At 49.3% G+C, this 16,204-nt stretch overlaps 1 protein-coding gene across 8 annotated transcripts in view; it reads right to left on the bottom strand.

Moving 5' to 3' along the window:
* Positions 1–16,204, bottom strand: part of ACACB (acetyl-CoA carboxylase beta) — a 119,335-nt gene that overhangs the window by 21,656 nt on the left and 81,475 nt on the right. For all 8 annotated transcript variants that reach the window (XM_074206099.1, XM_074206101.1, XM_074206105.1 and 5 more), the window contains 14 exons: positions 15,438–15,556; positions 12,584–12,721; positions 12,208–12,307; positions 11,647–11,754; positions 9,930–9,986; positions 9,657–9,698; positions 8,691–8,906; positions 7,550–7,705; positions 5,411–5,614; positions 4,508–4,663; positions 3,585–3,707; positions 3,224–3,493; positions 1,679–1,776; positions 532–652 (listed from right to left, as the gene is read on the bottom strand). In XM_074206099.1, the coding sequence (XP_074062200.1) occupies positions 532–652; positions 1,679–1,776; positions 3,224–3,493; positions 3,585–3,707; positions 4,508–4,663; positions 5,411–5,614; positions 7,550–7,705; positions 8,691–8,906; positions 9,657–9,698; positions 9,930–9,986; positions 11,647–11,754; positions 12,208–12,307; positions 12,584–12,721; positions 15,438–15,556 (1,908 nt within the window). The remainder of the gene's footprint in view (positions 1–531; positions 653–1,678; positions 1,777–3,223; positions 3,494–3,584; positions 3,708–4,507; positions 4,664–5,410; positions 5,615–7,549; positions 7,706–8,690; positions 8,907–9,656; positions 9,699–9,929; positions 9,987–11,646; positions 11,755–12,207; positions 12,308–12,583; positions 12,722–15,437; positions 15,557–16,204) is intronic.

Raw genomic sequence — 16,204 nt, 5'->3', positions numbered from 1 at the left:
CCCCCAGTGCTGCTGAGGCCATGGTCAAAGTCATCCCTGAGCTGAATGGGAAGCTTATAGGCAGGTAAGCTTTCAGGCATGGCATTTCATGTTGTCACTCCCAATTTGGCTATCAAAGAACTGGCCTGGTGCCTGAAGAAACCTCCACATAGGGTGATATCAGGGTAGGAGCTAGGTAGCTAGAGAGAGCAGCAGATATGGAGTCAGGAGGATCTGAATTCAAATCCAGTTTCAGACACTTACTAGCTTATGACCCTGGGCAAGTCACAACTCCAATTACAAAAAAGAGAGGAGGGAAGGAAGGAAGGAAGAAGAGGGAGGGAGGAAGGAAGAAGAGGGAGGGAGGAAGGAAGGAAGAAGAAGGGAGGGAGGAAGTGAGCAAGGAAGCGGGGGGAAAGGTTATCCAGTGGATCAACAGTAGCAACTCTATAGCCTTTGGTGCTTATGCTAATCTAGCCTCTGTGACCCTCTTGTCAAGCCCATTCCCTGCTTTGGACACGAGGAGACAACAAGTCAAGGCAGGACACTCACCATGCTCATGGTAATAATTTCCTCATAAGCCAGAGATGACTCCCCAGCAATGGTGCCCGAGCCTCTCAGGTTCTCCACTCCAAGCCCGTCGTCCTTCCCGATGATGTCAGTGATGACATACCTGCCCAATCACATTAAGTAAAGACCCATCGGAGAAGCGTAGAGTTAGACCCCAGGTCAGGATCACCATGGAGACAGCAGGGAGACCACCAGCCTGGAAACCAGGATTCTTGGTCCTGGTCTTGCTTTTGCCTCTTACTAATTAGGCCACCTCATGCCCACCTGTCAAGGCCACAGGTTCTTCTGCCATAGAACGAGGCGGGTCTGAGTTAATAACAACCAGACTTCTGCCTCCACCCTCCAGTCTTCCATCCTGGGTTCTCCCTCTCTGCTCTGATAGGCTTTATTCTAGTAGCAACCCACGGAACTCGAGAATTCTCTGCTCCAAGGTGAGGGATGCCAAAGAAAGTAGATCACAGTAAAATCTCAAGGTCTCATGGGGAGTCTGCCATTGTTTACAAAGACTTGCACAGCTGGGCCGCAAGGTCCTTGGGGACAGGGTAATGTGCCTGGCTTCTCTGTCTCCCTCTGACCTCAGTAGGCCTTTGTCTCCCATCTCAAACCATTGCCCTGGCCATCGCTCATGCCTGGAATGCAACCCCCTCACTTCTGCCTCGTGGTCCTCTCCTCCTATGAGACACAAGTTAATCACCACCTTCCACATGAACTTCTTTCATTCAGCCCCTCACCTTCATGCCCTACCACCAACTACCAGTGTCTTTCCTCCCAAGCTGCCTTGTATTGAATTAGTCTGTCTATACTTCCCTTTATTCACTTTATAATTACCCAGTCTCTCTTTGGACAGGTCCCTGTTGCCTTCCCTATTAGAACATAAGCATTCTGCTAGCAAGGAGGGATCCTATCTCTGTATATTTGCATCCCTAGAGCCCAGCACTCAGTAGTCCCTGAATAAACAGTCATAGATCAGTCTCTAAATCTGCCCACCCATCACCACAATCCTCTCCTGGGTCAAACAAAGTGTGCAGAGAGTCTACAAGACATCATATCTGAGTCTATTAACTAGGAGACCCAATGAGTCAACCATGACCCATTGGAGAAGAGGCCAGAAGCCATCGAAGCTGCTCACCTGGATTCTCCTTCCTCCTCCACGTGTATGCAATGGACCGAGTTCAGGGAGCTGATCTTGGTATAGTCTTGTGGAGTCAGATACAGGTATTTAAAGCCCTTCAAATCAAACGTGCAATTACCCCATGGATGACCTCGGCTCCCCCCAGCTGCCCATCGCTCCATTGGTTCTAGAATGGAAATCCTGGGAGGGGGTCAAAGGTTCCAGTGACCTCTGGGATGCCCTCCCCCAATGATAGGGCAAGATGAAGAGCGGTGGTGACAGCGACCAGGCTCAGGTACACTGTCATCGCACCAAGGGATCTGGGATCCTCATCCCGGATAATCCCACCTACTCCAGGACTCCCTGGTTGATCCCTTCTTAGTTCTAGTAACGGCCCTCCACTGATTATTTCTTATTGATCCTGTCTACAGGTTGTTTGTACAAAGTTGTTTGCATGTTATCTCCCCTGAGTGTGAGATTCTTGAGGGCAGATGTTGGGTTTTTGTCACTCTTTGTGTTCCTATAGGGGGTGTGACACCAGGAACCCAGAAGGTGTTTAAGGTTGATGATGTTTGTTCTTTGTTCTCAAAGAAGACCACGACATCAAGGAGGTGATGCCATGTGAAGTGGATTTGAATGGGAGTTAATTGTGCTAAGTCACCAGTCTTACTTTCTTCTCCAGAGCCATCTGGGTCCAGTGGCCAGATATGCATATGAAGATGGCCTTGAATGTGAGGCAATTGGGGTTAAGTGACTTGCCCAAAGTCACCCAGCTAGGGAGTTTCAAGTGACTGAGGCTGGATTTGAACTCAGGTCCTGACTCTGAGCACTGCCCCCAGTCTCCTTTTGCCTCTGAATCCTTCTGGCAGCTGAATCCGGGTTCCCTTCTTCCCAAGGGAGAAAGCCCTTCTCAGGAATGCCCTCACAGCCACTTTGGACAATTCCAGGGAGGTGCCCAAGCTGGGATTTAGCTGGATGATGCACTGGTGGGATGTCTTGAAGCAGAAGCATGGGGACCATCATGGAAGAAATGCTCAATTGGGGTCAGACTGGACCAGACGTCTCTCAGGGACTTCCAGCCTGAAAATCTGGATCCTTCCTCCATAGGGAAGAGTGAAGCCCAAAGAGTCAGAGAATTCTGTTTTTAAGAGTCCTAAATTTATTCTGTATTATCCTAAGGAGGTAGATTATAGAGAATCCTTGAAATAGGGGTCCTAAAATGCTTGGTCCCTAGTCCAAGTCCATCAGACTCCGAGGTTATGAAAAGACGCACAGCAACCTCTGAGAGGAAGACCCCTGAGTCAGCCCAAGAGGGCCCCGAGGGGCAACACCCCACTCCTTGTTCTATTAGTCATATTTGACATAAGAGCCATAGGTTGAATCAGAAAACTTCTGAACTGGAAGGGACCAAAAATCATTCTGTCCAAGCTGGTCCTTGAATGGAGGCAGGGGAAAGGAAGGGGCCAAGGGCCAACTCCCTCTTCCATCTTCCCTGACCTTGCCCATGGCCCCATACCCCACTGCTTTTCTGGTTCCCTCCCCACCAGAGGCACAGGAACATACCTTGCAGGGGTCTGCAGGGTCAAGCCAGGCCACGTGGAACATGTGCCGGATCTCTTCGGCCAGGCCTATGCGGGCCCCACTGTTGGCAGAGAGGTAGATCTTGGGGATACCCTCCGCTCGGGCCAGCTCGGACACACGCAGGAACAGGAGGTCCTCCTCTTGGCCGAAGGAGCCGATCCGGAAAGTGATGTCATTGCCGATGACGATGATGTACCGGCCATTGGGATACTCCCGAGTCTTGAGCAACATTTTGAAAGCCACCATGCCCACCTAGGAGAGGAGAGAGGCCAATGGGCTGAAGGGGGAAGTTAGTGAAGACCAAAGCATAACTCTGGTGCCACCTGGGATGGCCACCATTTACCTCATTCCCTCCAGGGAGCCTGTTCATCTCCACCAGCTGCCCCTGAGAGTCTAGCACCAGCTCAGTACAAGTCAAGACATCCTTGGGGTGCTTTTCTGAAGAGCCCCAGAGTTTGTAGAGAGCCTGCAGAGAGACAACAAACAGGTCATCAGGATGGGTGCTGGGCTCCACCTGCCCCTAGGCCAGCCGGAATTCTACCTCCTCCTGAAGGGTGAGGTTTGCTCTCCTATAGATCTCCATCCCTCTTGGAGTGGGAGCATTTGTGGTGAAGTCTACAAGGGACCTGGGGTCCTGTGGTCAGTTCCTTGATCAGCCCAGGCTTTCACCCATTAGAGAGTCCTCATGAGGAGGAGACTCATACCACCAGAGCCTTGCACAATGGATTCTTAATAAATGCCTATTGACTTGGCCAACTGATTCAATTCACATGTTTCCACTGAACTAGAACCAAGAGTTATATTTACACAATTATAAATTTAAGCAGTACAAATTCAAATACATGGGACCACTTCATAGAACTGCCCTGGGGGGGGGGGGGCCCTGGGGGGAAGCTCCCTGAAGACAGGGACTATTTCCTGCCTATCTTCCACACCCCTGGGGTCTATCATCCAATAGGGCTTATAAGAGATGCTTAAAGAGAGCACAATGCCTCCATTTTGATGGAAGTCTAATGGTATAAAGGTTCATTTACAAAACGGTCATAATCACACACACACACACACACACACACACACACACACACACACAACACCCCAAAATGACTTCTCAAATTCCAAACCCCTCCCAACCCAAGGGATGTGATGTTTAAAGGATGTGATGTTTCTTAGCCTTGGGCTCCACAGCCCCTGGGGGTCATGGACCACTGTGGGTCACCAGGAAGTCAGCCTCCTGGAGGAGCCTGACATTCACGGGCCAGGACTTGCCTGTTTGAACATCTCTGGGAAGTCATAGATGTAGGTAGTTCCCAGAGACTGGGCCTGGAACCTCTTGGCCTGCAGCAGGTCTTTGGTCACATAGGGCGTATTGATCAGCATCCCATGCTGGGCACCTTGTTTGTTTCCGAAGGAGTGAAACATGATCTAGAAAGAAGTGGGACAGCAGGGTCTTCCTCCATCCTCTCCAGGATCCTGCCTTCAGTGAGGAGCCCTTGCAGGTATTGGATTGGGGGCCTGGAGGGAGGGTCTGAGGGCAGCCCCTACTTCCCCCTCTAGCTCCTTATTCCATCAGCAAGAAACAGAACCACAACTTCAGATAGACATGTCACCTAGAAAGTGGGGTTCCCTTCCTTTATGGGTATTTCAGGTACACAAGGGGGTTACACCTTTGAGCTGCTTGCATCATAACCTCCTCCTTGGCTCAAGTGGCCACAGAATAATTCCCCCAGCACTTTCCCTGGTCCCAGCCTTAGTCTCTCTCAGGCCCCAGTGAATAGGATTTTCCCTCCTATTACAATAGCTCCTTTCCCTTTATATCCCCAGGGCTTAATCCTAAACCTTGCATCCAGGTGATTAATAAATGTCCACTGAATGTGATTAATGTTCTCTTCCCATAATCCTGACTTCTCTACAATCCAGTGAGCTCCCAAAGCCAAAGCTGATTTTGGTTTGATCTCCAAACCACCAGCACCCAGCAGTGCCAGGCATACACTGGTGCTTAATAGACATGACTTGGTTACATCCTCTACCAGTCACTTCTCAGGACCAAAAGGTCAAGCTTCAGTTTATCCATGCACTATCTCCCAACTCTCAGAGTGAAGAGAGAATGGTTAGAAGGAAGGCCCGCCTGCCTGGAGCCTTCATCCAGACTCTGGTCTGACAAATTCTTACGTTTCCGCTCCTGGGGTCTGTCACTTCTTTGTAAAGACTAATGTCCAAGTAGTAGCCAGACTCGTTGGTCAGGAAGAGGCGAATGGGGATCGCGGTGCCAGTTGGAGTCATGCGGATGTTGATCTTGACCTCGGCCTGCAGGACACGGAGCTTCCAAAGCCGGCTCCCATACCGCATCACCATGGACCGAACAGACTCCTCAATCTGCCAGTAGTACGAGACACACACACACACACACACACACACACACACACACACACACACACATACACATATGACTCTGGATCCCCGTCAGTTGCTTCTAGACCTGGGGGACCCTGCAGGAAACTTGAGGGAGGGGGATGATTATGTGTTTCAGCTTCAAGGTGACTCAACAGCCAACAATGAACAGGATCTAAAGTCCATCCAATCACAGGAAGCTGCTCCACAACAGAAAAGGAGTCTGGGGCCTGAATGAGTCACCTGCACTGCCTGCATGGTGGGTGAGACAAGGGTGGTACTTGAGGACCGGCTTAGCATCTGGCTGCAGGTATTCTCCAATGCATATGCTACAGGAGTCCCCAATGAGTGGTTAGGCCAGTACTCACGCTCCAGTGGCATTCTACATGCCACATGCAAAGGGTGTGACCAAAAGTCCAATGTGACTTAGGAAGTGGAGCTTGCAAATGGTCAGAGAATGGAGAATGCAATACAGAAGTTTCAAAAGATTGTAGCATTTTCTGTTCTGTGCTTCAGTCCACTCATGTTTGATAACAGATGAATAGAGTCAAATAACTTTATAGCAAAAGTATGCTTTCCTGGCATTGTCAAGATTCTCTCAAAAACTTTCACAAGGACATGGTCACATCTGTTCTAAGTGAAGGATCCCTGAGTCCTCTACCTGCCTCCTGGGGTTAAAGTGAGGTGCTGTGATCCCCCTCTCTGTTTGTCACAGAGCTGGCCTGGGCTCTGCCTTGGCCAAGGGCCACCAACCCTGACTGGCATCTCTCTAGGTAGTGCTACAGGCTTGCGAGGCCCTCAGAAGGAGCATCTCACTTGGGCCTCCCCCAGGAGGGAGGCTCCACCTATCACACCTATTTTGGTCCTCATTTTACAGAGGAGGAGACTAGGGTCCAGAGGAATTAGTTCACTCAGCTGGTGAGCTCCAGAGGGAAGATTAGAATCCGGGGCTCTGCCAAGTCCTGGTCCAAAATACTTTCTACTTTACCTGGGCAGACAAGAGAAATCACAGCCCTACTGGGCAGGCAGACCAGAGCCAAGAAATAGCACCAAAGCTTCCAAATTTCTACCTTGGAACTGCCCAGAGGCCATTCAAGATGGCCAGAAAGCAGTAAGACCCAGTTGCCTTCATGGTGCCCCTTCCCTAGCAATCTTTTTCTTTTCTATAAATGTCATCATCTGATCTAATGGAGTCACCCAAGAACCCCTAGGCTATGGTATCTGCCCCACTGGCAGACCCTTAGCTCACCTATATAAATAGATATTTATATCGATGTCTATATTTTATATGGACAGAGATATAAAGATGAGCTTTTCATTCACCTGCAGCTAAATCCGATTGTGGGTATTGCCTCCCCCAATGAGAAGCACTGGCCCTGGAGTCAAGAGGACCTAAATTCAAATCCAGTCTCAGACAGTAATTACCCAGCTGTGTGACCTTGGGCAAGTCACTTAACTCTTCTACCTTGCCGGAAAAAAAAACCCCAAAACCCCACTTAATACTTTTTTCATTCATTCACCTAGGCTTTCACTATTACACCAATTAGTTCAACAAGGGCCTGAATTCTTACACCCAACTTCAATTGCTTTTTTTTTCCAACTTCAATTTCTAATCACATGCAATGACTCTTCTGAGGAAACTGAGGTGTTCTGGGAGCCCCCCATGCCAGTCTAGTGGATAAGATGGGGAGCATAGATTGGGCACCAGGTCCTCCCTGGAGTACAGAGGAGCCTGGTCCATTCTTCTGACCGCAAGGACTAAGTCCCATGAGCTGCGTGTTCAAGCTCTCAACTAGCTCCTCCTTGCCCCTCCCGATACTACTGAGGGGTCAGGGATAGAGAAATGTGAGTAGTTGTCCAAGCATGGTGGTCAAGCCATGGGTCTCCCCTCAACGCCCCCAAATCAGAGCTGGAGCCAACCTTGGAAGGGTCCATGATGACCGTGGGGACAAAGTTGAGGAAGATGTGGTTGCAGTCGGTGCGGACGCTGGTGTTGTTGAAGGCCACCTCCAGCTCATCCATGGCTTCCAAGAGCAGCCGTTCCCCCTCATTCTGCAGGTATTCAAAGGAGGCTTCCTGTCATCAAAGGAGGACAAGAGATGGCCGGATCAGCGAGTGGACTGGATGCAAGACAAGTCAGTCTGGATCCAGGGACTTAGGAGGAAAGTTTCCCTGCCCTTCTAATAGGGAGGTGGTGGACTCAGGGTGTGGAACATTACATGCATCAGTCACTGGTGCTCTATCAGCTGCTTCTGCTGAACTGTTTTCCTTTGTTATAAATAAAAGTGCTTTGGGCTGAAAATGGGAGAGGGGGTCCCAGAAGTAGCCACACTAGAACAAATGATGAGCCTCAATTTGTCCTCTTTTTTAAGAGTCCAGGAATGCTACCAGGACTGTAGCTTAGAGAGACAATGGGATGGGGGGATAGAGTCATGTGGGAATTGCCTCTCTGGGAAGCAGAAGAAACCCCGGCGGTCATCCACCACAGACCCAGACGAGGTGGAAGGTCAAAAGCCCATGTTCCAGCAAGAGTCTGCCAAGGGGGCACTCTGCAAACTTCAAACTGCCATAGAAATGTCCTTTGTTGCTATTATTATTATTAATAATATTATATATTATTACCCTCCTTCTGTGCAACATTGACAAGACACTCAGTCTCTGGAAACGAGTTTCCACAGTCACAATATACAAGCAAAGCTTCAATGACTATTGTGGAGAGGATTCCTAAAATGATCATTAATTACAAGATGAATGATATCATAAAGGCTAATGCCAAGAGGATTTTTAAAATGATAATAAGATGAATAAAAGTAACAATAAAGCTAACAGATAACAAGAACTTTGAAGTTCATGACGTTTTTGACAGAAATCATCTCTTTTGACTCTACAACAACCCTCTGAGGCATTCTGCATATGAGGAAACTGAGGCTGGGAGATGTCACAAGCTAAAGGCTGTCTGAGGTAGGATTTGAACCCAGGTCTTGCTGCCCCTAGGGCCTGGATGGATCCTGCCCAGCTTCAGCTGTGCCTTCACCCCCAGTCTCCTTATAGCCTCCTGTACCTTGGTGATGAGGTCCGAGTGCCTGATGATGGCGCGGATGAAGAACCGGTAGTCGGTCACTTCGGTGCCTTCCTTCACTCGGGCAGCACCCAGGTAAAGGTGCATCTTGTGGTTGGCGCAGGGAATGGCCTTCAGCTCAAAGTTGCGCATGCGATTCAGCTCTAGCTGGAAGGCCAGAGCGGGCTCCAAATGGCGGTATATTCTGTCTTCGGCAAACTGAAGACAAACCAGTCAAAGTCAGCCCAAGACCTCTTGGAAGGGTCAATGAATGGGGTGCGAGTGGCGTTAGGGCTCCCAGGTGGGGAAGCGAGGAGGGAGACGGACTCAACAGGAGTCTGATGCAGAATAGGTACAAAGTGTTTGGGGAAATGGAATAGCTAGCTCATTTCTGATCCCAAGGACTAAAGGATGAGGTGGTGGGTGAGGTTTTGAATCCCACAGGTAGGGGTTCAAATGATGGAAATAGAAGAGGGGGCACCCAAGGACTAAGAAGCAGCATGACCAAAGACAAGGGGGTAGGAAAGGGTTGAACACATTCAAGGGGCAGAACCTTGGATTAGGAGTCAGAAGACCTGGGCTTTAATTCCAAAGGTGCTACCTGCTACCCGTGGTCCATTGACCATGTAGGTCCATTCCCCTGTCTGGGCCTCAGATGCCTCATCTGTAAAACTGGGGGGCTGGAATAGAGTACCTCTATGTGCCTTTCCTATTGTGACCCTAAGAAGATTTTGGATAGCTCCCATGTGACTGGAGAGACCCCAGGTGAACAAAGCATTCTAAAATACAGGACAGGGGGCAGCTAGGTGGCATCAGCCCTGGAGTCAGGAGGGCCTGAATTCAAATCCAGCCTCAGACACTTAATAATTGCCTAGCTGTGTGACCTTGGGCAAGTCACTTAACCCCAATGCCTTAAATTTTAAAAAATTTAAAAATAAATAAAGTACAGGATAGACGGATGGGCCATACCTCATCTCTTGCTCTGAATGTAAAAAACTTAGGAAATTCTCTCTGCAAGAAAGAAAGCCACAGAAAAGAAAAATCAATCCAGTGAAAGGAATCCAGAGTCAACTTAACTACAAATCACGCCCACAGAGCTCCTGCCCAAATGGACACAAATCCCAGCCTCCTCTCCCCCAAAATGGATCCCTCGCCAACCCAATGGATGGCTGCAAGTTTCCAAGCCCATGAAATGAGTCCAGAAAGGCTGATGAGACACTGCCCCCCCCCCGCCCCACTAACCTCTTGTGCAATAAGGAAGGTGATTCTCCGGAGGCCATATTCCACAAGGACGAGTTTCTATATTCAGAGAAGGTGACAAATGAGTGTCATTGTCTATGAGTGATGACCACCATCACGTGGCCAGTTGGGGACAGAGAAGCTGAGGGATCAACAAGACATAGTTCTTTATGGGATCCATACAGAGTCCAGCCCAGGAGAGGAGGTGGCTACAGCCCCAATCTCTTCCAGTCACCCTGGATCAGTCCAGCAGAAAAGGACCCCCCATCTGTGCCCTTGGGGGCTGAATAGCATCTGCTGGGAGACTCCCTTGCTGCACCACTTCCCTCACTCCATGGCAAGGACTCCACCTGGTCCTCAGAGCCTGTCCCAGCCTTGGGCTTTTACCCCCATTTTTGTATGTCTTTGCATTCCGAGTATGTTCAGCTAGACAGTTAGACAGTAAGTCCCTTAAAGGCAGGAGCCTCAGCTTAATTCTCTGCTTCTTTGTGCCTCACAGACTGGCTCATGGTATGAAGCAAGCCCTGAGAGTTTGGAAAAGTAGGACCTTGCCCCAATCTTGTTACCAGAAAGGCACAGAGCCCTGGGCTAGGTCTGGGGGGATGGGGGGCAAGGAGAGGAAGGGGGAAGATGTGGAATGGGGCAAGACTTTGTCCTTGATCGCCAGCAGCTTATCATGTAGGATCTTGATAAGATACCCACCCAAGTCACTCAAAGGCAGCATCTGCCAGGAGCCCCCAGGAGGGGGACATCACATCTGGGGAGGGGAGCAGAGTTCAGAGCTGGGGTCCCAAAGCCCCTCCCGGCCCTCTCTCACCGGACTCTGGACAAATGTGCCTCTTCCTCTCCTCCCCCCAATTCTGTTAGAGGAAACCCTCGATCTCCATTCAGGTTCAGCCCCACCCCTGTTCTGCTCTTGGAAGCAATCCCAGCCCTGGTGTTCAAGATGCTTCAGGGATTTCAGAAGACAGATCCTGCTCCGTCTACCCCAGACAATCCGGGGAGAGAGGGGGCCAGTTTGATTCCCAAGTCTAATCTGCAGAGGAGGAAGCTGAGGTTCAAGAAAGTGACTGGTCCTGGTGACCCAGAGGCCCCTATCTGATGTGCCTCCGGAATCAGGGCTGACTCCATGTTCAGTCAGTACCAGCCAGAATCCTGGCCCCAGAATCCTCATCTGGGATAGATCAGATCCCTCTTTATTTCTCCTCCTACCCCATAAACTGCACCCTGGACACAGCAGGAGCTCCATAAAGGTGAACTGGGGGAATAAAAGTGGACAGTGCCTTTTGTATACATAAAGACTCACTGTCTTCTGAAGTCAGAAATGGGCCAGAGCCTGGCCTCCCTGCCCCCAGAACACAGAGAAAAGCATTTTGTGAAGCTCTAAAAGCTGCAGATGTGGCCATGGGAGACCCATGCCTGGAGCCCCCTGTCCCAAAGCATCTCAGTGGCAGGCCTAGGCTCTGGTGCCCTGAAATCTTGTTCAGGGATGAGAATGCCCACAGGAGCTAGCTCACAGGGATGCCTGGGAAGCTGTGGGCAGACACACCTCAGTGGAATCACAATCCCTGGTCAGCAGCTACACAACGCTAGGCCCTGAGACCCTCATCTGCTCCCCAACATTAAATCAATAGAGGAGGAGCCGGACCACCCCCACCCATCCTCCATATCCCACAGGGACTCCGGGTCCCAGCAGGGCCACAGGGACAGTCGTCAGTACCTTGGATTGCACGAACGTCCGGAAGATGGGTACCAGCTCCTCATCCTCCAGATGGTCGGCAAATTGAATGGCGACATTCAAAATGTGGATGGGCTCGTCCTTGATACACTGGGGAGTTCAGATGAGAGAGGGAGTCAGAGGGAGCAGGAAGAATGAGAGGGAGAAAAGGAGACAGAGACAGAGCAAGAGAGAGACAGACAGACAGACAAGAGGAGAGAGAAAAATGAAGAGACAGACATTCAGACAGATTGCAAGAAGACGAGAAAGAGAGAGACAGAGACAGAGACAGAGAGAGACAGAGACAGAGACAGAGAGAGACAGAGACAGAGGAGAGAAGTAGAAAAAAGGAGAGACATAGGGGCAGAGAAGAGAGACAGAATAAGAAAGACAAAGTGAGAGAAAGAAAGAGACGGGAGATAGAAAAAGGGAAAGAGAAGAGACACAGAAAGAAAGAAATAGAGACAGACACAGAGACAAAGAGAGAGACAGAGACAGACAAGGGGGGGCTCAGCTGCTCCCCAGGCCAGGCAAGGAGGAGTTGCTGTCCGGCAGCTCACTGACCTTGCAGTCTTCCTCGGAGTACAGCATGGACCGCGCCTCAGTGAAGAGGGGACTCTCCTTGGCCAGGTTTGCAAAGCAGGAAATGACTTCATCAAAGTTTCTAGCAGGATTAAAGGGTGGGGGGGAGTGGGGGTTAAGAACTGGCTGGCTTGACCTGGAGGGAACAAGATGCTGGGGGGGGGGGGGAGGCACAGGAGTAGCAGGTGTAGGTCTGGTTATGTGTGTATATGTTTGCTGGTGTGTGTTTGTATATGACTGTGTGTGTGTGTGTGTGTGTGTGTGTGTGTGTGTCCGAGTCCCATGCTGGAGCCTGTTTCCTCACCCTAAGGTTCATTTATCCAGGTCCCAGGCTCTAGGGGAAGATGCTCTCTGGTACCTGACAAAATCTTCAAATCGGTGGAAGGCAACCATGGCTCCCATCCTCTGGCAGAGAGGGGAAAAGCCGCTGTCCATGAAAAGCTCAGTGCTGTGCCGCAGCAGGTCAGGGTTGGTGACGCTGACGGGAAGGGTCATCCTGCAGAGAGGACCAAGAGGAGGCAGGTTGCTGCAGGGCCCCAGAGGTGCCCAAGGACCTCTGCCACCAAGGGATCAATCCACTTGGAAAATCCTTCCCTGCACGCCACCTTGCTGATCACCACCCTGGGAGAGACAAGATGGTGTGTGGACAGCGGCAAATGTTTTCTCATTGGATCCTCACAACCACCCTGGTTGGCAGGTGCTGTTATGATTCCCATTTTACAGATGAGGAAACTGAGACAAACAGAGGTGAAGTGATTTGCTCAGAGTCACACTTCAAATTGTCTGAGGCTGGATTTGAACCCAGGTCTTGACTCCAAGTCCAGTGCTCTTATCTCTGGCTCTACCTAGCTGGGAGAAGAGATTGTCAAGTTGGGACAGCTTCTCTAAGTTACACCCTTTTTGGATAGGAGGCATCCCTTTGCTGTGTCTCTGAGTTGTTAGACAAACTTAGCAGCTTCCATTGGGCAAAAATGCACCTCTGAATTTTTAGGAGGTGCAAAAGAATGACATGGATTTGGAGTTAGGAGACCTGAGTGTGAATCCTGCCAGTGACCATTACTATGACCATCATAATCACTTGACCATTCTAAGTCTTAGCTTTCTCACCTGTAAGATGGAATAGTAAAAAACTCACATACCATCTGTGAGGTTCCCATGAGAAAGAAGATGTAAAATGATGACTGCCAGTCTCCCAGGGATGGCACAAACCAACCATAAAGCACTAGAGATCTACAATTAGTTTTGTGAATTAAGAAAGTAGGAGGCACCTAGAGGCACCATGGATGGGGTCCAAAAGTCCAATTTTATGGGCCACATTAGCCATTTCAGGGTCTTCCCTGAGAAATCTAACCCCCTCTTTTTGCAGAGGAGAAAACTGAGGTCTGGGGTACAGTGGGGAAGTGATTTGTCCAAGGTCATACAAATAATAACCTCCAGAACTGGGGTGTCTTTCCATGTTTCTATAACTGCATTACTAGGGCTAACATGTTTGAGGATTCACCCTTCTGATGTTCAGTGGTAGCAGACCATTCTAGCATGTCATTGAAGGTTCTATAAAAACTTCTAAACTAAAAACTATCAAGTTTTAAGCTGTCCCCGCCAGGCTGGGGCAGTGCTGTCCCTGCATATGATAAGACAAAGTAGGAGTTCCCCAGAAGCCCCTGTGGTTTGTTCTGGGGTCTTCTGGGAACAGACCACGGGCCCTCCACCCCCCTCATTCTAACATAGTGAGGCCTGTGTCACAGAAACCTGTGCTCTTCTCCCCCACAAAGGAGAGTGAGAGGCCTGGCCTGGTGAGAAAAGCACTGGATATGGAGTTAAATGGTCTTAGATGTGAATTCTGCCCTCCTATTTGAGAATCAAAGGGACTTAGAAGTGGATTCTGCCACAGCTATTTCTTCCCTCCTGTTCAGATGGCTTCTGGAGGTCTCTTCTGGTGATGATATTCGAGGATGTCTGTGTGATCTTGGGCATTTGCCCACTTTACTTCCTTTACTTCATTTGACTTCCCTGAGTCTCAGTTTAGCCTTCTGAAAAAGGAAAGGGTTGAACTAGAGGATTTCTGGCTGTAACCCTCCCAAATCTCAGGTCACCGACCCCTTCTTTTCAGGTCCCAGCAGTCGACAGCACCTTCCTGAGATGAGTCAAACTCGGGGCTCAGGAGCCCCCATCATGTTAGAGCCCTTATTCTTCAAAAAAAACTTCAAGCCTTCTCCTTATTTTGTAATCCCAGTTTTGAATAGGATTACCATTCAAAACTGAGTTCTCCTCAGTTGTGAAATGTGAGGACCTCTCCCCTTCTCCAGTCTGGATACTCTACTAGCATCAATAAAAGAAAAGCATTTTCCTTTTTAGAAAAGGAAAATCTCCCCGCCCTTTTTAATCCCAGATGATTAGGAAAGTCCTTTCTCAATTTCAAGAGACCATTCAAATCTGGCCTTAATAATTACTTAGCTGTGTGACCTTGGGCAAGTCACTTAACCCCATTGCCTTAAATAAATTTAAAAATAAAAATTTTGTTTTGTTTTGTTTTTTAGGTTTTTGCAAGGCAAATGGGGTTAAGTAGCTTGCCCAAGGCCATACAGCTAAGTAATTATTAAGTGTCTGAGACTGGATTTGAACCCAGGTACTCCTGACTCCAGGGCCGGTGCTTTATCCACTACGCCGCCTAGCCGCCCCAAAAAAATTTTTTAAAAGAGACCATGAGCCCATCTGCCCTGTATGGGCCAACTGATTACCAACCAAACCTCAAGTCCAAATGGAAAACAAGAGTCCCATAGAGACCATCCCAATCCCAAACCGAACCTCAGAAGCCCATCTGTTTAGCCAAGAACCAAGAGAAGGAGAGAGAAAGACAAAAAGGCCAAATCCTTGGGAAATAGGAAGACTTTAGGTTCAAAGAACCACACTCTACCTGAGCAGGACAGGGGTATGTGCTCTGAAATAAGATTGTGGAAAAATGAGACAGTAAGCAAAGATAGCATCACAATATATCACTAAGAGAAGAGATGCCACCTGATCATTACACATCCCCCTCCAAAGACCACGGAGAAGCATTTTCAGGAAACAATTCTCTGAGGAACAAGAACAAAGACCAACTAGGGACAGACTATTAAGATGATAAGAAAGTGGGGAGGCCAGGAGGCAGATCCTCCTCTGGGCCAGTGCTAGGGTCACACTGAGGGAGTGGAAGGCTTAGGGCTGGTCCGTACCTATTTGGATGAGATGAAGGCAGCATGAATTGGAATTCCACAACACAGGTACCATCGGGAAGCTGCCGATGCTGCAGGCTGTTCAGCTCATAGGCGATGTAGCCTCTGCGGACATACACCTGAAGCAGGGAGGAGCACAGAAGGCAGTGGTAGCCTCTCAGATCAGCCCACATGAAACCAATTAGACATAATCAGGGTGACAAGCAGCAGGAGTGAGGAGGTTTCCCAAGGAAAGGTATGTTCTTTCCTATGTGGGGAGAATTTGCCCTTGAAGGTAGGAACAATTTCATTTTTTTTTACTTGTTTCCCCAGCACTTAGCACAGAGCTTAGTAAGCATTTAATAAATGCTACAATGCCCAGAACACTTTCCTAAGACAGCAAATGGGACTTGTAGGAAGCCTCTGAGCAGTGCTCTGGGTAGGTGACTTATTTGAAAGATGAAGAAAAAACATACTGAGTGTGGGACAACCAGTAAAAAGACCTGGGCTTTGGAGGAGATGAGAGTGAGAGGAATTGTCAGCTCCCAGCAAATCCTGAAACTTAGCATCCTATCCTGATGGATTCTCTTGGCTTTGGTTCTCTGACTGGCAGCCAGCTCCAGTGAGAACTTGGAGAACAGACCCTGGCCTGGTTTGGGGGACTTCTTTCTGCCTGGGGGATGCCTACTTCCCCTGCCTGAGAGACAAGGATTGCTCTCTTCCCAAACCCTTTTCCTCCTCCTTCCTGCTCCCAGTCTTTCCCAAATACTAAATGGCAGCTTGGGAGA

The sequence above is a fragment of the Macrotis lagotis genome, chromosome X (assembly GCF_037893015.1).
Source record: "Macrotis lagotis isolate mMagLag1 chromosome X, bilby.v1.9.chrom.fasta, whole genome shotgun sequence".
Taxonomy (NCBI): domain Eukaryota; kingdom Metazoa; phylum Chordata; class Mammalia; order Peramelemorphia; family Peramelidae; genus Macrotis; species Macrotis lagotis.
This window is presented reverse-complemented; position numbering and strand designations above follow the sequence as displayed.